Source organism: Thamnophis elegans, chromosome 14 (assembly GCF_009769535.1).
Source record: "Thamnophis elegans isolate rThaEle1 chromosome 14, rThaEle1.pri, whole genome shotgun sequence".
Taxonomy (NCBI): Eukaryota; Metazoa; Chordata; class Lepidosauria; order Squamata; family Colubridae; genus Thamnophis; species Thamnophis elegans.
Window position 1 is genome coordinate 39,810,728 of NC_045554.1, and position 22,612 is coordinate 39,833,339.

Sequence of the window (22,612 nt, forward strand, 5' to 3'; positions counted from 1 at the left end):
CCATCTGTCATAAATGGTGTAGGGTCTCCTGCTTGGGCGGGGGGCTGGACTAGTTGACCTACAAGGTCCATTCCTACTCTGTTAATGTGAATCTGATTACGCCTTTTGGGCTGTCCAGTCAAGCCGGCGCTCAGCACCACGGACAGCTCCATGCGCTTCCGCCACTCCCCGCCGGGTGTCGCTGCGGCTCCACCTACCTGATCCTCGCTGCTGCGGGAGGACCATCGCGGAGGCCGGCCGAGGCGAGGCTGACGAGGCTGCTGCTGCCGCCGCCGCCGCCGCCACGGTCGCGGGGCTGGAAGAAGAGGAAGAGGCGGCGGCGGACGCCGAAGACGCCGAGGAAGAAGAAGAGGAGGAGGAGGAGGAGGAAGAGAGGGAAGAGGAAGCGGCGGCCGCAGCGGCAGTTTCGCCTTGCGCCGGGAGGAGGCGCTTGTTTCCCAGACCCGGCTCGGCCGTGGCTCGCCCGGGCGGGCTGCTTCTCCGCGGGCCGCTGCTCTGGATGTGCGAGACGGCTTCGGCCGCCTGCACGTCGGGAGGCGAGAAAGGCGCCAGGACCCGCAACGCCGCCTGGGCTTTATGCTCCTGCGTGTCTTCGTCGCTGTAGTCCGACACCCGGCACTCGTAGATGCCCTCGTCCTGCCGCCGGACCCCCGACAGCCGCAGCCGGTGCGAAATGTCATTGCCCTGGACGCGCACCGTCTGGAAAGAGGAGAGAGAGAAGAGGTTATTCAGACGTGGTGGGCCCGCTTAACAACCGTTGTTATTAGGATACCAAGCATGGTGAGGTTTCTGCGGCAATTACACCGCAACAAAGCCACGAGTGATCCTTAAAAGAAATTTTCTACTCTCTCCTGTTGAGTTTGTGGACTGAGAAGGACAAATTAGGAAAGAGGAAAGGGAGCAACAGTGGTGCCATAAGAGCGAGGGTCTCGGGTGACTCTCGTCCTCCCTAGAGACCACCTTAAAGCCAAGGGGGAATCGTGGGAGGCAAAAGCAAGACCCATTGATGTTCACACACAATGCCCAAAGGTGCCCTCGCCTATTCCTCCTTGAACTCAAGGGGATTGGCTTCATAGTAGACAGCAGATAAAAACTCTTTTCTTTTGGGAGAGGCAGAACAAAGCCTGAAGATTGTGGACAGTAAGATCACCTTCCCATCAGAGTAACATGCAAAGGAGAGAGGGGAGGTCAGAAGCAGCTTCTGCCAACTTATTCCATGCCTACCCGATACAGTTCTAACCATGAACTCCCTTCCCTAGTACTAGTAACCCTCCTCCATCCAGCACACTCCAGATATTTTGGACTGTGCAAGAGCATAAAATAACAGAGTTGGAAGGGACCTTGGAGGTCTTCTAGTCCAACCCCCTGCTTAGGCAGGAAACCCTGTACCATTTCAGACAAATGGTTATCCAACATCTTCTTTAAAAACCTCCAGTGTTTGGAGCATTCACAACTTCTGGAGGCAACTTGTTCAACTGGTCAATTGTTCTAATTGCCAGGAAATTCCTCCTTAGTTCTAAGTTGCTTCTCTCCTTCCTTAGTTTCCACCCATTGCTTCTTGTCCTGCCTTCAGGTGCTTTGGAGAATAGCTCCAAAGAGGGAGAATGACTCCCTCTTCTTTGTGGCAACCCTGGAGATAGAAGTTGGTTTTTTTCAATGGTTTTCCCCCCCCAGTAGACAGGAATACCGATTGGAGCTGATGGAACTTTGAGTCAAAGAACTCTAGTGGGAAGGAACCACATTAATGGGCTTCTGACTGATGATCTTCCATTGGTTATTAGATCTGTTTGAAGCCAACATGTGTTGAGCATTGGACCTCTGTCTCCACAGCCAGAACTCCCATGGAATCTCCCAGGCATGGCCTTTTGTATCAACATGTCATTGGCTCCTCCTCTTCTGTGCTGTGACTCTACCCCCACTTTTTTTGCAGCTGATCCCACAATGTGTCTGTCCTAGGACACATTCTATTTTTGGGGCTGAGAGGTTGAGATGGCCTTATTTCCCTATAGCTTTGCCTTCATTATAAATTGCTCTGTGCAGCCAAATCTAAAGAAGATTTAATGAGGCGAGACAATTAAGCAGTCAGGCAAACATGTTGCGCAATTCAAAGTCCATTTCATGGACCAAAGATCTACTAATCATACAGTAGGATGGTCTCAAGGGCTGGGAGAGAGGTAGCAAGAAGTAAAGTTAGTCTTGCTAATATCGTAGATTTCTTAAACAAGCAGCATTTAACAGAATTAACAGAGTTGGAAGGGACCTTGGAGGTCTTCTAGTCCAACCCCCTGCCTAGGCAGGAAACCCTACACCACTTCAGACAAATGGTTATCCAACATCTTCTTTAAAAACTCCCAGTGTTGGAGCATTCTCAACTTCTGGAGGCAAGTTGTTCCACTGATGAATTGTTCTCACTGTCAGGAAATTTCTCCATAGTTCAAAGTTGCTTCTCTCCTTGATTAGTTTCCACCCATTGCTTCTTGTCCTACCCTCAGTTGCTTTGGAGAATAGTTTGACCCCCTCTTCTTTGTGGCAGCCCCTGAGATATTGGAAGACTTCTATTCTGTCTCTCCTAGTCCTTCTTTTCATTAAACTAGACATACCCAATTCCTGCAATTGTTCTTTATATGTTTAAGCCTCCAGTCCCCAAATCATCTATGTTGTTCTTCTCTGCACTCTTTCTAGAATCTCCACATCTTTTTTATATAATTATATTATTCTAAGCCCTGGCTTGTTTTATCGCGATTTATGACACTGACGACAAACACATTCCCACGTTGCCTTAAGGCACAAATCAAGATTTGAAAATGGCAAAGACTGGTTTATTTACAGAGGCTGAAACCCAAGCAACGTTCACGACGGGATTACTAAAAAAAGCCACGGCTTGAAAAATCATCTCGTCCTTTGATTCTCCTACTTTAAGCTAACATACGATGCCTTTCGGCGGTGCCCTTCATCTTCCAAATTGAATTGTCCTTTTCGCAAATGAAATGCCTCCCCATTGTTAGTCTTTGCTTATGTCCATTTCTATTTCTCCAGCCCACAGTTGACTGTTTCTAAAGCTCTGATTTCTCCCCCTCCAAAAATCAGCTACTAATTCCATTTCCTTCTTCCCTTAATTAAATGCATCTCTCCACTACAGTCAACAGCCGGGCCGTTAATCCTAGCCATTCCCCTTTTCAGCAACAATGCATTTAAAATATATCACCTGTCAAAATATCAGCCCCAACGTGCTGGGCTTTCTTAATCCCGTCTTCATCCTTTTACAGAAAGAAAGGGATCCAATCACACCCAGACACTCATTCTGTGCTTCTGTTCCCCAGACTAAAACCCAGGCCTCCTTTCTCCTCATTAAAGTACCAACACAGCATCTCCATTTAATCCTCTCTGCAAAAGCTCAAAAAAAAATCTCTGCCAGCTGACCCCCCCCAAACCCCCACCCCTCAAGATTTCTCCTTTTTCCCCTCCAAAAAAAAAAGAAAGAAAGGAAAGGAAAAGGAGAAAGCGGTGGAAAATGGAAAAAAGAAAAAGAAAAGAAAAAATGAAATGCCTTGGGGGTAATCACTGAATTATAGCAACACACAGTTAGAAGAGACCAATTCAGTCAAGTCTTCTTCATCCTATTCAACGTGTGTAACATATCAACTGTTCTATTCATTGAATGAAATGAGATTTTAAGCATCTCATAGATTTTGTCTAGCTGCTCTCCACTTCAAACTTGGATTTTACATCGTTTCCATTGTCTTCAGACAAAAAAAAATGGCATACCTCAATTTTTTGAGAGCATTATTATTATTATTCCTGTATTTGAATAGCTCATAACTTCACAAGCAGGGTCTGGCAGGGTTTAGCTAGCATGACTAAGCCACACCTTAAAGTAGGGACAGAGAGTAGGCGATATATATAACAGAAGGGTGTTTCAAATCAACAAGTGCAGTTCCACTGTAATATTGTCTAAATGAACTTGACAGAGGTGGGTGAATGATGGATTAGCCCCTGAAATCTAAGGTGCAATCAGCCACAGGGAAAACCCATGCCAGCTCACCCAGCAGGCCCAAAAGAGTACGGGATCATTTTGTTAGAAGAGAAAGCAGCTTGGAAATCAGAACGATACACACCACAAATTTAAAGTTGGCATTACAGTATATCAATTATTTAGCTGGAGAGAGAGAGTGAGAGAGAGAGAGAGAGAGAGAGGGAGAGAGGGAGAGAGGGAGAAAAGAAAGGAAAAAAGAAAAAAGGAAGAAAATGAGAGAAGGGAGATAGATAGATAGACAGACAGATAGATAGATAGATAGATAGATAGATAGATAGATAGATAGATAGATAGATAGATAGATAGATATAAGAAGGGAGGGAGATATGAAGATAGGAAGGTAAATACAAGGAAGGAAGGAGGGAGGGAGGGAGAGAAAAAGAAGAAATAAATAAATAAATAAAGGTGAGAATAACAGATTTCTTGATGGAGGTACTAAGAATATCCTTTAAAAGGAAAAAAGAAAATGAGGGAAGGGAGATAGATAGATAGATAGATAGATAGATAGATAGATAGATAGATAGATAGATAGATAGATAGATCGGTAGCTAGGTAGATATAGATGATAGATAGATAGATAGATAGATAGATAGATAGATATATCAGAAGGGTGGGAGATATGAAGATAGGAAGGTAAATACAAGGAAGGAAGGAAGGAGGGAGAGAAAAAGAAGAAAGAAAGAAAGAAAGGTGTGAATAAAAGATTTATTGATGGAGGTACTAAGAATATCCATTAAAAGGAAAAAAGAAAATGAGGGAAAGGAGATAGATAGATAGATAGATAGATAGATAGATAGATAGATAGATAGATAGATAGATAGATAGATAGATAGATAGATAGATAAAGAAGGGTGGGAGATATGAAGATAGGAAGATAAATACAAGAAAGGAAGGAAGGGGGGAGAGAGGAAGGGAGGGGGGAGGGAGAGAGAAAAAGGAAGAAAGAAAAAGGAAGGAAGGAAGGAAGGCAAGAATAAAAGGTTGCTTGATGGAGGTATTAAGACTATCCATTAAACCTATCCCTCTCCAAACTACACAGATAGTTGTATTTAGAGGAGTGGGCTAAACCTTTGCTCTATGGTGTTCTGTATCTGTCCTACCATTTCTCCAACCATTCGCTTCAGACCTTAAGCCCAAGATGAAACCTTAGCAAACCTTGATGAAAAAGATGCCTTTGGAGCTTAGTAAAAACACTGGGGACATTTCCCATTAATATGTTTCTTGTGGAGTCCTCTTTTCTCCATTAACAGGCAGATATTTCTTTCCCCATTGAAGCAAAACCCAAGCGTTCTCATCCAAATACGTAACATTCCCATCTGCATCTCGAAGTGGAACAAGCTTAGAAAGGAGAAAGCATTTTCATTCTTCTGAATGTATAAATAATCTGCTCCCCAGGTAGGCAGCTGGTGGCCCTACCTTTACATGAAGCTCTTGGTCTAAATTCATGTGGTCCTTGGCTCAGTGTCAAATGTGCTCCACAAGTTATTAGAGTAAGCCTAGCACAAAATGATCTACCCTGTTCCCACTGCTTGGAGAGGAAGAGAGAATGAAGAGATCCACACTTTCTATCCTGGCTCCTCCCAACAGTTGTTCTGACCTCGGCTTCCCCAAAAAGCACGAGGCAGATTCCTGGTCCCGACAAAACCCCTTTTATTAAACGAATGTGAATTCCTCTCATTCACATTCAGCAAAGGCCTGGCAAACAGTCTTTCAAAGGAATATTTATGACGACAGAGCTTATCTATTCTTGGAAAGCTGCCATGTAAATATTGTCCAAATGAGGTGCTGTGCAAGGAAAGACTGGGCACAGAGTCTCTGAGACTCACGGACAGATCTTCACACTCCCACTCCCCTTTCGCTCCTCTTTTACTTCCCATGGGAGGGGCCAATCACCTTCCACCGGTGGCTTTACTCCCAAGTCAACCCCGATTTCTGTTGTTCTTTTCTTCTGGCAGCTCTGCGCATGCGCACACTGGGAACAGGCTCCAGCTGTTCCTCTGCCTCACTGCTGTCTAGCTCCCAAGGCACCTGATCACTGCCAGATGGCCTTGACCCCGTCTCTGCCTCTGATGCAGAGCCATCGTCCGAGCCTTCCCCAGCCTCCAGGATTGGCTCATGATCCTCCCCAACCTCCTCGCTGTCCGACTTGGCTGCTGGTTGCTGGTCAACCACAACAACAGTGGCTTATCTCCCTTTAAACATCTCCCGGGGCGTGGCTTCCAAATATATTGGCTTTCCCTATTACAGGCTGAGACTAGAATTTGTGGAGATGAGAAACCCCAAGACAAATTAGTCTCTCTACTAGCTGAGGATCAACAGACTTCAGGAGGAAGGTGGACTTCCTCAAACTGTCACCTATCTACATGCCAAAGACAGACTCTGCTCCATCAGCAGTGCAATTAGCTGGCTAGAATGGCCTCGCCGCTAATTGATAACGAGCGTGCAATGAATGGATAGGAAGGCATTCGTTTCCGAACGTGCTCAATTATTTCTGCTGCCTTTGGGTGCCTCTTTGTCTGTTTTCAGGGCAGGTAGAAATCTAACCTCGAGGGACCACTGCAATATTTTAGACAGACAGCCCCATGCAGGCAACCCCCCCCATGCATGCATTTTGATAGGTACTTACGCTGATTTTAGTTGCATCTTTACTGGTTACCTGAAAAAGAAAAAGAAAAGGAAGGGGAGAAAAAAATTGAAACAAGAGATTTCTGAAGACCAGAAACAATGCTTCTTTCCCTCTCCACGAAAATGGAGTGGATGGTGCTTCTCAGAATCCATTTATGTGGTGCTAATTTATTTGGATTGGGAGAAGACTCTTAACTCATTGGGTAGATGGTCTGAGTGAACCACAGCTGAATTGAGAAGATTCCTGTTATGTAGCAATAGCAATAGCACTTCGACTTAAATACCGCTTCACGGTGTTTTACAGCCCTCTCTAAGCAGTTTACATGGTCACCCCAACAATCTGGGTCCTCATTTTACCCACCTCGGAAGGCTGAAGGCTGAGTCAACTTTGAGCCTGGTGAGATTTGAACTGCCAAATTGCAGGCAGCCGGCAGTCAGCAGAAGTAGCCTGCAGTACTGCACTCCAGCCACTGTGCCACTGTGGCTCAGTGTAGATATAGTTTTGCTACCAGAAAGCAGCAGCTGAGGGCAAGAAGAGCTAAAAATCACTTTAATTTATTATATTTCAAGCAAATACAATTCCAACGGGCGTGTGAAATTGCAATGGCATGAAGCGGGGAGAAAGACTCGGCATTCAAATATTAGCTTTGAAAATCAATTTTCCTACCGTGCCATCATTTTAATGTCTTTATACGTTATTTAGCTTTTCTTCCCACCCTGCAGGTCTGTTGTCGAAGCCAACGAAAAGAGGCTCTTTTAAACGCCGAGCTTAGCCATTCAAAGAAGCTTTAAGAGAAAAGGGAAGGCGGTGTCCGCGTCCAAAATACAAACTGTGAAAAGGATGGTTTCAGGGGCTCCGGAAGAGCATTTTCTCTTGGGACATTGGCAAGGGAAGTCGATAAAAAGTCAAAATGGCTGTTATGGCCACGTGATGGAGGGCTCAGCTCTTTTGGCATGTGGTAGATGTCAAAACAAGGGCAGGGCATCAATCACAGTCACAAACCCCTCTGTTTTTGCCAACCAACTGTTGGGTTGAGCCATGCCAGCAAAATCTCTGTTTATGGACGTATCTTGGAGATACCTCAACTATGGAATGGCCTCCTGAGTGCAGAGCACTTGCTGAATGAAAAAAATTAAAGCCCATTCAAGTCAAATTCAGTTCCTGGAGGTTTCATAGATTCTTCCACCAAGGGACATCCACAAAGGGGATCAGCTTGAGGAAAGAAACATTGGGGCATCATAATACAAGTGATGGGCTTAATGCAAGGGGCACCATAATACATAATACAAGGTGGCTCAGTGGCTAAGACGCTGAGCATGTCGATCAGAAAGGTTGGCCATTCGGCGGTTCGAATCCCTAGCACCGCGTAAACGGAGTGAGCTCCAGTTACTTGTCCCAGCTTCTGCCAACCTAGCAGTTCGAAAGAGCGTAAAAAAATGCAAGTAGAAAAATAGGAACCACCTTGATGGGAAGGTAACAGTGTTCCGTGAGCCTTCGGCATTTAGTCATGCTGGCCACATGACCACGGAGACATCTTTGGACAGCGCTGGCTCTTCGTCTTTGAAACGGAGATGAGCACCGCCCCCTAGAGTCGGGAACGACTAGCACATGTGTGCGAGGGAACCTTTACCTTCACCTTTAATACAAGTCCTGTCCCTTTTCTACATGGGTTACAAAATCGCTCACCCTCCAGGTTTGTGGTTGATGTCACAACATTGTTTTTGTCATGCTGAGAAAACCAAGAAGATTCAGAGGATGCTGAAGCTTAAGAACATAGAACAATAGAGTTGGAAGGGACCTTGGAGGCCTTCTGCCCCAACCCCCCTGCTCGAGCAGGAGATCTAGTGGCTCTCTTAGAAATGGTCCTACAGCTTTCTCTTAGGCTGATTTTGTGAGCTTCTAATCAACCTGGATACTTAGTAGTCTCTCATCTAAGTTCCAACCAAGTGCAACCTCACTTAGTTTCCATGTTCAGACAAGATCAGGCATTTGCTGCGATAATTAACCAGATTTTGTGGAATAATTTATTTATCAAACTTGTATGTCGCCCATCTTGCTGGAGGAATACTACCCTAAGATAAAACAGTGCTTTGAACTGATACTGGAAGCATTTTAGTTGCTGGCTGATGGATGAATTTTCCTTTGGCCTTCTTATTGGATTAAAAACTATCGTGCAACAAAGCTACACATTTCTAGAATTGAATTACAGAGTTGGAAGGGACCTTGGAGATCTTCTAGTCCAACCCCCTGCTTAGGCAGGAAACCCTACACCACTTCAGACAAATGGATATCCAACATCTTCTTAAAATGTCCAGTGTTGGAGCATTCACAACTTCTGGAGACAATTTGTTCCATTGATTAATTGTTCTCACTGTCAAGAAATTTCTCCTCAATTCTAAGTTGCTTCTCTCCTTGATTAGTTTCCACCTATTGCTTCTTGTCCTACCCTCAGGTTCTTTGGAGGATAGTTTGACTCCCTCTTCTTTGTGGCAACCCCTGAGATATTGGAACACTGCTATCATGTCCCCCCTAATCCTTCTTTTCATTAAACTAGACATACCCACTTCCTTCATAAGTTTTAGCCTCCAGTCCCCTAATCCTCTTTGTTGCTCTTCTCTGCACTCTTTCTAGAGTCTCCACATCTTTTCTACATCATGGCATGGTTCCTTTTTTATATTTTACATAGCTTTGTACACCCCCCCCCCCACCCGGGATGTTTTGACGGGCAGCCTATTTAACAAACACAGAGACAAACAGCAATAAGTTACTAGAGAAAGCCACCCAATGTGAAGTGTGAACTTTAAAGTGTGCGAGTCTGCTTTTTTTCTTAAATGCACCAATGCAACTACTGCAATGAGAAAAACACAAAGACCGAAATACACATAATTAAGCTATTCTGCATCCTTTAATAAAGGAGCACTTGGTGTTTGGAGATATTAGGGAGAAATAAAGGGGACACTGAATTAGCATGCAACTTTCCTTGATAGCAACTGGCTATGCCACCACTATATTGGTAGAGAGCAAAGCTATTTCAGGCTAAGAGCATTGCTCTTGGTGAAGTCAGTTTTGATCGGCAGCAAGTGGGTGTCAGTGTTTCTTAATCAGAGAAAGGCTTCGCAGCAGCATCGTCCAAGTACAGGGCGGGGCATAACCTTTTCCTAGGGGGTCACAGCAAGATCGACAGCAGTTTACAACTTCCGCGACACCTCATTTTAAAGCCCATAAAAAACTGAATTGAATGAGCTATTAAATGTTAAATTTGCTTTAAGAATGGCTGGAAAATTCGATTCGGAAGAACAAAGGATCATTGACAGAATAAAATGCATTGCCTTTCGAGAGGCTCGCGATGCTGGAGCGACGTTTATCAATCGAAAATGGATTGCAAACAAATTGAAACGTCATCCGGATTGGGTTACTGATAATTGGAACAAAACAGCCCAAGAATGTTTCACAAAATTTGGAGAAGGGCGTCCTCTGCAACTGTCCCAAGAAAGCAAAGCCATCATTGCAACTGGCAGTCGCAAACAACGAAAAGGAAACCGAAAAGTGGCCCAAGAAATCCTTCAAATTCGTGGAAAACGAGTTGATCAAAGGACAATCGGCCGATATCGAGAACGAGAAGGTTTGAAGCCATTCCACGTCATTTGCAAACCATTGAAAACTCAAACACATGTTCAAGATCGGCTTTGGTTGTGCGATTGGTTGTCTGAATGGACCGAGGAAGATTTTCTTCATTTGGCGCCATCTGACGAATTCTTCGTTTATGCCATTCGAAAACCGAATTTCCAGAACGATCGAATTTGGGCTAAAGACGTCGACGACATCGCCAAACATGAACGATATCGACAAATCGTTTGCAATCCGACTTGCATCGGGATTTTCGTCATTTTCACAGCCAAGAAACTGCATTGGGTTTTGAAGGATAAAGGGGAATCCTGGGATGGCAGTTATTTCCGTGAGAAAATTTTATTGGAGAATGTCATTCCATTTCTCAGTGATCCAGACAATGTCTTGGTGGTTGGTGAGGCTGTCTTTCTTCATGACAAAGCTCCTTGCATGCGTGCAAATGCGACTCAGCAATTGTTAAAGGACAACAATGTCGAATTTTGGGGCAATGACGTCTGGCCGGGAAATTCGCCAGATCTCAATCCGGCAGAGAACATTGGGGCCATAATTAAGGATGAAGTGGAAGCTCTGATGATTCAGGAGCAAGGTCAAAATCGATATTCGGTTGAAACTTTGAGAATGAATTTGGAAACTGTGTTGAAAAATCTGGAAAATCGAACGGAACTGTTTGAAGATTTGTTGTGTTCTTATCCACCTCGTTTGAATGCTGTTCGAAGGGCTAATGGTGGTCATACTGACTATTAAATCGTGTCAATAAACTCAGTTTTTGATGGGCTTTGGAATGGTGTATGAATTATTTGTGTTGTTATTACAAGTGTTGCTGTGACCCCCTAGGAAAAGGTTATGCCCCGCCCTGTATAAATGGCTGATACATTCCTTGTAATTTTTCCAGAAGAATGACATTATTTTCCAATAAAATAAATATGTCGTGGCCTTTCTTTTTGGCTTGAAATAGTGGGGAAATTGGGATCAAGATTCTGGCTTAAGAGAGAAGTGGTGCGGTGGCCTAGAGGTAGAGCTCTGGCCTCACAATCAGCAGGCTGTGAGTTCAATCCTAGGTAGAGGCGGATATTTCTCTCTTTGGGCACAGAGAATATATCTGTTGAACAAAACTCTGCATTGGCGACAGGAAGGGCATCCGGTAGATAAACACTCCATTCAGTTGCCCAGACTCCACCGCGCAAGGGATTATGGGCAGTGGTGAAGTTCATTTTTTTTTTACTATGGGTTCTGTGGGCGTGGCTTAGTGGGTGTGGTTTGGTGGGTGTGGCAGGGGAAGGCTACTGCAAAATCTCCATTCCCACCCCACTCTGGGGCCACCCAATGGTGACATTTGCTAGTTCTCCAAACTACTCAAAAATTTCTGCTTCCAGTTCTCCAGAATCTGTCAGAACCGGCTGGATTTCACCCCTGATTATGGGGTTATTAAAAGAAGATGATGGTGATGCTGGCTTAAGATAGAGAGAGAGACTGTCTTAACTGATCCAAATTGATCGGGAGCAAGGTCAAAAAAACTCAAGATGGCAGCTGCAACTCTGAGAACAAGACCTCTTCTTTTATTTATACGTGACACATATTTTTTTAAAAAAGGAAAAGGGAGAGCTTTGATTAGGTGGGTTGGATAGGAGCCGTGGTGGTGCAGTGGTCAGAGTGCAGAACTGCAGGCTACTTCTGTTGCCTGCCGGCTGCCTGCAATTTGACAGTTCAAATCTCACCAGGCTCAAGGTTGACTCAGCCTTCCATCCCTCCGTGGTTGGTAAAATGAGGACTCAAATTGTTGAGGGCGATAGGCCGACTCTGTAAAACTGCTTAGAGAGGGCTGTAAAGCTGTATATACGTCTAAGTGCTATTGCTATAATGATTTTGCCTTTCAATGCTCTGAGAACTTGGATATGATTGGCCTTCCCTTCCAGCAGTCCAGAGTTGCAACAGAGGGGAAAATGTATTTCTCCCTTCTCCACTTCCCTAAGAAGGTACCTAAGAGTCCAACTAATAAGATTGTACTAAGAGCTGTGGTGGCACAGGGGCTAGAATGCAGCATTGCAGGCTAACTCTGCCGACTGCCAGCAGTTCGATCCTGACCGGCTCAAGGTTGACTCAGCCTTCCATCCTTCCGAGGTCGGTAAAACGAGGAAGTTGGGGGCAACATGCAAATAATGCTTACACTGTAAGCTGCTCAGCACTTACAACACTGTGGAGCAGTATGTAAATCTAAGTGCCAGTGCTATTGCTAACTCTGAACAGGTATGGACAAAAAGCTATACCTCTCAGCCCCACAGTCCAATGCGATAGTCCATTCAATAATCTTTTCACCTAACTGCTTTTAGATCCTAACGTTTAGGGCAACTTCTTCCAATAGGCTGCCTTCCAGATGTGTCGGGAAGGCAACCCCCATGATTTCCCCTTGAGTAGCAGTGGTGGGATTCAGCCAGTTTGCACCAGTTGTTAACTTTCTAAGCAGTTCGGAGAACCAGTTGTTGGAAGAAATCTCCTTTTGTTTTTCCCCACTTTACAGGGCTAATCTTGTAAGGAAGGCAGGAAGGAAACATTCTGGTGTTGTTTCTAGCCTAATCTTTATTGCCCTGATTACAGAAACTGCCTCTCCGGTTAACCCTTATTACATTGTCACAGCTAAGGCGAAGCACCCATCGACCTGAGTGACGTTGCGTTGGTCATGCCTACCTCATCACATGACCACCGAGCCATGCCTACCCAGCTGGTCGTTAGGGCAGAGAACCTGTTGTTAAATTGTTTGAATCCCGCCACTGGTTTTAAGACTAGAAAAGCAGAACCCATCACAGTCAAATGTGACTCTGCAGAGAACCAGTCAAGCTTGACTTGGCTCAGCGCATTCCATGCATCCAAAGAAGGTCTCTCGTCAACATGGAATTGTTGTTTTCCTTGACGGTTCCATTCTCTTAACATGCCACCCCATGCCAAGAGCAGCTGGTGGCTGGGTGCCTGTAGGCTTCGCAAATCAATTCCCGCAATCCTGGACTCTCAAGGGAGGTTGAAGACTCCAGAGGATTGCCTATCAGTCAGAGACACGGTGAGCTGCCCGGGGTTTCAGATTTGAAATAAATACTCATTTGCATTCTGAGCCATCCTGCATCAACTTTCCATGCTCTGTTGGCCCTGCAGTGTTATATTCCCATCTCTCGTGCTGAAGTAGTCAAAAGTCAGACAATTACACACAATTGTGAGAAGTTGGCAAGGCTAAGTTTGCCTTCGAGAACGCCTGCTGCCACATACCTCCCAGCGGCCAGTAAGATCCCACAGACTGGGCCTCCTTCAGACGCCGTCAGCCAAACAGTGTCAGCTGGCGGGCCCTCAGAGGAGAGCCTTCTCGGTGGCTGCTCCGACTCTCTGGAACCAGCTCCCCCCCAGAAATCCGGACCATACCCACTCTCATGGCCTTCAGGAAAGCTGTAAAAACTTGGCTGTTCCGGCAGGCCTGGGGCTGTTGACCTCACTGTTGAGGTCCAGCCCCGACTAGAATGAATATATGAGGGTGTTTGTTGTTTTTAAATTGTTTTCTTTTATTGTTAGGTGTTTTTTCTTATATTTTTTGTAAGCTGCCCAGAGTCCTTCGGGATTGGGTGGCACATAAATATATTAAATAAATAAATAAATAAATAAATAAATAAATAAATAAATAAATAAATAAATAAATAAGAAATGGTCATCCAAAAGAAGAGCTCAATGAGAGTTGGGTCTCTCTATTGCCATGAAGCATTGTTGACTGTCCGACAGGAGACAAGTGGAAAGCCTAGAGTGGCAGGATTATGGAGAGAGGCCTAGAGTGGACTTCTCAACCAAGCCCAGCATGATTTGCAAGGCTGGAGCCTTTCCATTGTACTAAGAGCAAGGAATAGGTGCCAAGGCGGAGCTATGCAAATGAAGTGCAGCCCACCCTGGACCTATTCTGTAATTCTCAGGACATCTGACAGAGGTGGGGAAGGCCGAGTGTAATTTTCTGGGAACCAGCTGGAGGGGCGGTGAACTTGCACATCCGTCACAAAGACAAATAAGGATTCCCACCTCTGTAAAATTCATTTTTTTCCTTCGTCGCACGTAGGTAACCTTTGAATGCAATTGGGAGGGTTCAGGGTGCGTTTTTGTGCAAAACCCTCCCCTTATTCTATGATTGGAGGGGATCAATCGATTTTGGTTCAGGGATCTGTTGAAATCCATTCTATAGAGCAGTGTTTCTCAACCTTGTCAACTTGAAGATGTCTGGACTTCAACTCCCAGAATTCCCCAGCCAGCAAATGCTGGCTGGGGAATTCTGGGAGTTGAAGTCCAGACATCTTCAAGTTGACAAGGTTGAGAAACACTGCTATAGAGGATCCTGGCTGCAGGAGGATCCATGGAGGGTAGGGTTGGGAAAAAAAAGCCAAGATAGAGCTGCCATATTTTTTTTTACTTTTCCGATTCCGTGCCCTTCCCTTCCCAGTGGGAATCCCTGTCTGATCACACACCTACAGAGCCATAGATTTTGTGAGTGGATCTTTAGGCAGTTCTCATCCAGTCGACGGATGAACAGCGATCTTTGCTGGTGCTCATGCGTTAAAGGTGAGTGAGCCCCTTCAAACCCAAAGCCAGCTCAGAGCTTGGCTTCCTAGGAAAAAGGCTCTTGAAATCTTCACCTGCTTCCCTTGGACTACATTTAATTATCACATGTCAAGAGAAGACATAAATCATCCCTCTGCAGAGATTGCCCGCAATGTCTCCGGAGGATGGACATGCACAAGCCCAACTGAGTTTAAAAGCGGGGCGGGGGGGGGAGGGAAACCTGCAACCCTTCGATATTTAGAATGAATCATCTGCATAGTGGACTTTATTTTGTCAAACAACCACCGGTCCTTTAGATCTTGTTGATTTATTTATGAAGGGAGGGAGGGAGGAGGGAAGAGAGGGAAGGGAGGAAATAAGGAAGGAAGGACTGAAGGAAGGATACAGAGAAGCATGGAAGGGAGGAAGAAAGGGAGGGGGGATGGAAGGAAATCAGGGAGGAAGGAAGGAAGGAGAAGGGAGGAAGGAAGAGAGAGGGGAGTGAAGGAAAAAAGGAAGGAAGGATAGAAGGAAGGAGAAGAGAGGAAGGGGGAGGGAAGGAAATAAGGGAGGAAGGAAGGAAGAATAAGGAGAAGGGAGGGAGTGGAGAAGAGAGGGAGGGAAGTAAATAAGGAAGGAAGGATAGAAGGAAGGAGAAGGGAGGGAAGGAGGAAGAGAGGAAGGGGGATGGAAGGAAATAAGGGAGGAAGGAAGGAAGAATAAGGAGAAGGGAGGGAGTGGAGAAGAGAGGGAGGGAAGGAAATAAGGAAGGAAGGATAGAAGGAAGGAGAAGGGAGGGAGGGAGGAAGAGAGGAAGGGGGATGGAAGGAAATAAGGGAGGAAGGAAGAATAAGGAGAAGGGAGGGAGTGGAGAAGAGAGGGAGGGAAGGAAATAAGGAAGGAAGGATGGAAGGAAGGAGAAGGGAGGGATGGAGGAAAAGAGGGGGAAGGAATGGAGGATAAGGAGAAAGGAAGGAGGGAGGAAGGATTTAATGCATGCTTAACAGCAATGAATTTTAAGCTCTCAATAGAACTAGCTGATTGGCTTTGCAAAGATGACAAAACCTTATTTCCACACAAATAGGGTTCAGTTTGAGAATCAACCTCTCAGTTAATGAGAACTTAAGTACAAATGTTGAGACAGGAATAGATGGATGGATAGGTAGATAGATGATAGATGACAGACAGGCAGGTCACCAAGGATGGTTAAATACATACGCTATGAGATTCCAGTCAAACATCATCTTTAAAAAACCTCTCATACTTTCTATGCCTTCCACTTAAATCTCACCATTTAATTATTATTAGTCAACTTTAGGTAGGTTCCATTGCAAACAAACAAACAAATATAAAAACCCACTTGACTCATTTTGGTAGTGAGAGTACTAGTCAAAAGGGCTGCACCATGCAGGGGATCATCATAAAATCTGTCCGTGTACATATTTTTAACACTTTTAAAAATGCCTGTATACACCCTCGTTAGAAGTGAAAGCTCTGAAAAAAGAAGCCCATGACTTTTAAGATAATGATTGTCTTTCGGACCCTACTTAGTCAGCTTTTATGATTGGGATTTCATGAAAGGCATTTTGCATTGGCCCCGGGGACTGTCCACATCTGGACTCCCTTCAAAATGCAGCTGTGAACCTTTAAAGCTTATGGTGGTTTGAGAAAAATTACTACCTTGGCCTGAAGGAGGAGGAAAGGCTTGGCTGCTGAGGCACGTGTGTGTGTGTGTGTGTGTGTGTGTGTGTGTGTGTGTGTGTTTGTGTGTGTGTGTTACAATTTTAAAATAATCATAGAATCATAGGGTTGGAAGGGCCCTTAGAGGTCTTCTAGTCCAACCCCCTGCTCGAGCCAGAGACCTTCTAGATTATGTCACCATCTTGACTTTTTTTGACCATTCCTGGTAGATGTTCTGTTTGGTTGGAAGATTATGAGGTGGAATCTTTTAAGGGACCGGCTTTTAACGATGACATTTCCTCTTCAGGAAAATTAAACCAGCTCCTTTTCTGGTTGATTGATTGGTTGATTGACAGATAGGCCCTAAATATGGCTTTTTTTTCTGGACTCTTTGCACTGGAAGAATACGACATATATGAATCCGTTCTTGGTTTTGTAGCTTGACTGGCTGAGCTTGAACAACGCTATTTCTGATAACCTTCCTGTTGAACTCCGTGCTGTTATTTCATTGTTTTATGACTTCAGCCAATTTCATGGTCCAGAGTATACTGTTTGGGAAAACAACGTCCTCTTGAAAAACATCAGGACGTTTATTAAATTAATTGTTATTGATTACTTTTGTTAGGTTTATATTTTCCTTCCTCCCTCCAGGAGCAAAAGGGGGTATGGGCTGGGTCTCTTTCTCTCTTTTTCCTGCAACCATGTAGGTTGGGTTGGGCAGAGAGAGATTAACTCGGCCCAAGTCTCTCACACACACACAGGAATTTTCATGGATGAGAATAGATTTGATCTTCCCAATCCTGGTCCAACATCTGGACCACTTCAAATGTGTAGGCCTATTTGGACGACTTTATCTCTCCCCCTTATAACTCTACTGAAGTATTTCCAATTCTATGAAGGAATGAAGATGAACACAATAAAAAGGACTGCCCACTTTATTACATTTTTATGATTCAAAGGGCAGTTTGTAACCAAATGGAGATCTCCAAGTCCAACCTTAATATACTACTTAGTTGACTGCAATCATATTTTTCTTACTCTTTATTGAATTTGTGGCCTATATAGTTCTGTCTGTCCACCAACCCATCCATCCATCCATCCATCCATCCCTCCCTCCCTCCCTCCCTCCCTCCCTCCATGTGTATCCATCTGTCCATCTATCCATCTGTCTGTTTATCCATCCATCTGTCTATCTCTCTATCTGTCTGTCTATTCATCCATCCATCAATCTACCCATCTGTCTATCCATCCATCTGTCTATCCATCAGCTTGTCTATCCATCCGTCTATCTATCCATCTATCCATCTGTCTGTCTATCCATCCATCCATCTGTCTATCTCTATCCATCCATCCATATATCTGTCCGTCCGTCCATCCATCCATCCATCCATCCATCCATCCATCCATCCATCCATCCATATCCATATCCATCTGTCCACCTATCCATCTGTCTATTTATCCATCCATCTATCTCTCTATCCATCTGTCTGTCTATTCATCCATCCATCAATCTACCCATCTGTCTATCCATCTATCTATCAGTCTAGCTATTTATCTATTTGTCTGTCTGTCCGTCTGTCTGTCTGTCTGTCTGTCCGTCTGTGCATCCATCAATCCATCTGTCTATCTCTATCCATCCATCCATCCATATATCTGTCTATCCATCCATCCATCCATCCATCCATCCATCCATGTGTATCCATCTGTCCACCTATCCATCTGTCTTTCTATCCATCCATCCATTTGTCTATCTCTATCCATCTATCCATCTATCTGTCTATCCATCCATCTATCCATCTGTCTATCCACCCACCCACCCACCCACCCACCATCTCATCCAACATATGTCTGTCTGTCTGTCTGTCATCTAGTTACCAAAGTTAGATGAAAGGCAAGAACATCTGTAAACAAAGACCTTAGCACCAACCAAAATGTCGCCAAAACATTTCTCTAAAATTTTTTTCTTAGTAAAGGTCTACAATAATCCCACAAAATGTGCCGGTAGACGCAATAACAAGAATTTCTGCAATTCTATCTATCTGGAACATTGTACCCTGCGTGAGATCCTTCTTCTCATCCTGAAGCTGAGAGTGGACGGAAATCAGTGTTTATGCTGTGATGCACGGAATTCGTTTTTTCCTCCCTCTGTTCTTTCCCAGTATAGTTTGGTAATGATCTGAGTGGACCCCCCTGAATTCTATAATTTAATTTAATTTTATTATATTATTATTGTATTTTATTGATTTTATTTTTAAATTTTATTATCTCCCACCTTCAAAGCAGGGAACCTGTACCATCTAATATTCCCTCCTTCTCCTATTTTGCCTACAACAATCTTGTGAGGTGGGTTGGGCTGAGAGGCTGTGACTGGCCCCAAATCACCCAAGTGGCTTCCATGCGAACTAGAATTCACAGTCTCCCAGTTTCAAGCCTGGTGCCTGAACCCCTAAACCAACCTAGGTCTCATTCACGGAGAGAGAGATTGCTTGCATTTCACTGCATGTAGTGTCTGCCTATGAGAGGCCTGGGCTTCCTCCACCCTAACCAGAACTGAAATAATATGAGTTATCAGTAGCACCATCCATCTCTGCTCTCCCATTTGATCTGTAGAAGCTTACCTATTCACCACGTCAGGACCAAAGATGTCTAAAGTGTAGGTCTGGCTGGGTCAAACCCTTTTTACCCTGGACAGTGTCTTCAGAAGAAGGCCAGGAAAGATGGTGAATGGCCCACTCCTGACGTGGTTTTTTAAAAAAAATCTGAGTGGCAAACTTTCCTGCAGATGCTACGAAGCCTCCAGGTTGAAGGATTAGACTACGGCAGCTCACCATCGTTCAGAACTCTTCTGAGAACCGAAACCACGAATCTCAGCTCGACAAATTGGAAAAGCCAGGGTGCAAACTATGGGTTTTCCTAAAGCGTCGCAGTGATGTCGTTCACTAGTTATCGGGCACCATAACATACGGGATAAGCAGCAACGTCTGAACATGCAACCAGATGCGCAGGAGAGTCTGGGTGGTGACATCATGCCCTGGATGTGGTCTCTGAACTTTGATATCTCCTACACCTTTGACCCTTTCAGATGCTAATCAGCACTCGTGAACTAGGCACAGATCCATAATTATTTTGAGCACCCGTGGAAAGGACTGCATAAATGGTCCCCTTGGGTTGCTTCTGTACTTTCCCTGCGTGTCTGAATTAGCTCCGGAGACAGAAAGAACCCAGAAAAATGCAGTTTTGTTGCTTATGTTTCTAAAACGCTGCTTGAAGTCTCCTCCGTTTCTATCAGCCATACAGGACTCTGTAGCAAATCACGTTAATTGATAGTGGGGGAATGTAATTGCATCATTGGGAAGTAGGTTTATTTATTTATTATTTCATTACCTTGCTTCTGCTGCCGGGGCCACTGATGGCTACCTCGTGTGGGAGCTCTCGTGCTGATTCCTTAAGGTACCACCATTGGATTTCCAAGGAGTAAGAGGCAGATCCACTGGCCCGAAAAGCACAAGGCATCTCAATATCATCTCCCTCCCTAACCGTCACATCTTTAGGAACTTCGGTAAATGTAGCTGAAGATAAAAAGAAGGACAAGGAAACTAGAGGGTAGCAGAAAGGAAGGAAGGAAGGAAAAAAGGAAGGAAGGAAGACAGGGAGGGAGGGGAAAAGAGGGAAGGAGAGAGGGAGAACCAAAGGGAGGAAGGAAAGGAAAGAAAGGAAGGGAGGGAGGAAGAGGAAAAGAGGGAGGGAGAGGCAGAGGGAAGAAGGAAGGAAGGAGCAAGAATAGAGGAAGGAAGGAAGGAAGGAAGAAAGAGAGGGAGGGAAAGAAGGAGAGGAAAACGAGGAAGGAAAGGAAAAAAAGGAAGGGAGGGAGAGGAAAAGAGGGAGGGAGAAGCAGAAGGAAGAAGAAAGGAGTGAGAATAGAGGAAGGAAGGAAGAGAGGGAGGGGAAAAGAGGAAGGGAGAGAGTGGGGGCAAAGGAGGGAGGGAGGAAGAAAGGGAGGGAGGGGAAAAGAGGGAGAGAGAGGGGGAGAGGCAAAGGGAAGAAGGAAGGAAGGAGAATGGAGGAAGGGCGGGGGGGAAAGAGAGGGGAAGATATGAAGGAGGGAGGATGGGAGGGAAGGGAAGAAGGGAGAAAGGAGGGAAGGGGAGAAGAAAGAAATGAAGGAAAGACAGACATTCCCAAGTACTTTTGCTAAAACCAGAGAGGCAAACCAAAAACCCTGCACCAGGGCAATTTCTCAGCCTCCTTAAACCCATGGAGACATTGTCACTCAAACTGGTTCCCTGGTCGTACACAACCACAAACACTGAGAAAGAAAGAAGGAAAGGAAGAAAACAAAAAAAAAAACCAAAGGAAATCTGAAAGGCATCTAAACAACCCCCCTCCTCCCGAATGCCAAAGACCTTCCTGAAGTCGTTCTTCCAATTCCGAACCAGGGCACCCATCTCCCTGCGTGCCAGCCAGTAAGTTCACCAGCCCTCCCTCCTTCTGAATGAGGGACTGGGGAAACCCCCCCTTCCTCCTCCCCAATACCAGGTAGACACCCCCCCCCCTCCCCATCACTGCAGTCTCGGCACCCATCCATGTCAGACAAGTGGCTAAGGAGCCCCTTTAAAAGTTTGCAGAAATCCTTCCTTCCCTCCCCTCGGATGCCCACGTCCTGGGCTCTGCCAGCACCCATGCTTTGCCCCCCTTTCGGCAGCTGTGAGGCTTCGGGAACGGGCGTCCTGGTTCCCCCCACCATTTCCCACAGTCTCCGGTTTAGCTTTGATTTTCTTCCGCCCTCTCTGCAGCAGAGTGCAGCTGGCCCCCAATCCTGCAGCTTTGGCTGGTGTGTTTTGCACGCACCCTTTGGCTTCAGCCTCAAAACCGTGCATTTGCAGCGCGGGGGGGGGGGGCTACTTATGACCCATAGCTGCCCCTAACAGAGAGTCATTTTTTTCACCCTCCGTTCCTTCATCTCTCTCTCTGTGTGTCTCTCTCTGTCTCTCTCTCTCATTTCTCTATCCACAAACATGCGTAGCAATTTAGCAATTTAGTGTTGTGCCTTTCAGAAAACAGATGTGTTAATAAACATTGCACTGATTAAAAAAAATAACTGTGGCAACTACACAGAAGGGTAGGCTCTCCGGCACTCCCCTCCTCCCCTCCTTCCCCTTGCTATTCACGTCCGACCTGCCTTATTTTGCTACCTAGAGTACCCAAAAAAGAAAAAAAAAGAGAAGTTTGCGGACTTACCCTGTACTAGGAGCAGCAAAGGAGCATTAAGCATCAAGTAAGACAGGGCGCCGAATAGCCCTCGATTTTCCATCTCATAAATGTATCCTTTAAGGTGCAAATGAACAAGAGGGGGAAAAAATTGGGAGGAATGGTCCTCACTCCGCCAGGCTAGGAATTCTTAAATCCCATGGCAAACCGTAGATCTCTAGACAAGAGTGTTGGCCACCGGTTGTCCAGGATTTGGTTAAATCATCATCATCATCATCATCGCCACCGCCACCATCACCAAAACAAAACAAGAGATGGCTTCTAAAAAATCAAGACGCCTTCCAAGTCCAATAGGCTCAACAGTGTGGTTTTCGCCTCCCCCCCTCCTCCTCTGCTTCTGGAAGCTCGAATTAAATCCACATCCAGGTGGCCCCAAGGAAATCCAATGGTCATGAGGTCTGGAAGCTTGGATCCCGAAGCACACAGAAGGGTAAATCTGGTCGGCTTTTTTTTCCTCCCCCTTCCCCAAACGCCCCGTCTCTCCCCTTTCCTAAGGCAAAAAACCCCCCTCCGGTTCAACTTCCTTGCGTCGGATGGGATTTTCCGGTGTCCAAAGAGAAGGAGGAACGCCAGAATCGGCTGGCCAGACCCATCGGAGGTCGTATATTTTTGGCTTTTCCCCTTGCCCCCTCCCCGGTTTCTCTTAAGGGGTGGGTTTTTTAAGCTTCCAAAGGAGATGCCTGATCTCTGCAATATTCTTCTTTCTCTTCCGCCGCGCTCTGCTTTGCTCCTGCCAGATAGATCTGAAATCTCTCTCTCTCTCCCTCCCTCTCTCTCTCTGTCTCTTTCTCTCTCTCCCTCCACCCCAGCGCTGCAAGGTCCGA

The 22,612-nt window shown here is 45.4% G+C and overlaps 1 protein-coding gene across 1 annotated transcript; it reads right to left on the reverse strand.

The window, feature by feature from the left end:
• Window positions 1-96: 96 nt before the first annotated feature.
• On the reverse strand, window positions 97-21,831 carry VSTM2B (V-set and transmembrane domain containing 2B). The gene is made up of 4 exons (XM_032231131.1): window positions 21,759-21,831; window positions 19,905-20,089; window positions 6,660-6,689; window positions 97-699 (listed from the first exon to the last, which is right to left on the reverse strand). The coding sequence occupies exons 1-4, from the start codon at window positions 21,829-21,831 to the stop codon at window positions 97-99; spliced, it is 891 nt and encodes a 296-aa protein (XP_032087022.1).
• Window positions 21,832-22,612: the final 781 nt, after the last annotated feature.

Coding starts and splice junctions, on each gene's coding strand:
- VSTM2B (XM_032231131.1), bottom strand. CDS start 21,831: ATGGAAAATCGAGGGCTATTCGGCGCCCTGTCTTACTTGATGCTTAAT. Junction 20,090..21,758: donor TTTGCTGCTCCTAGTACAGG/GTAAGTCCGCAA, acceptor TTTTATCTTCAG/CTACATTTACCGAAGTTCCT. Junction 6,690..19,904: donor GCCCCGGCAGCAGAAGCAAG/GTAATGAAATAA, acceptor TTTCTTTTTCAG/GTAACCAGTAAAGATGCAAC.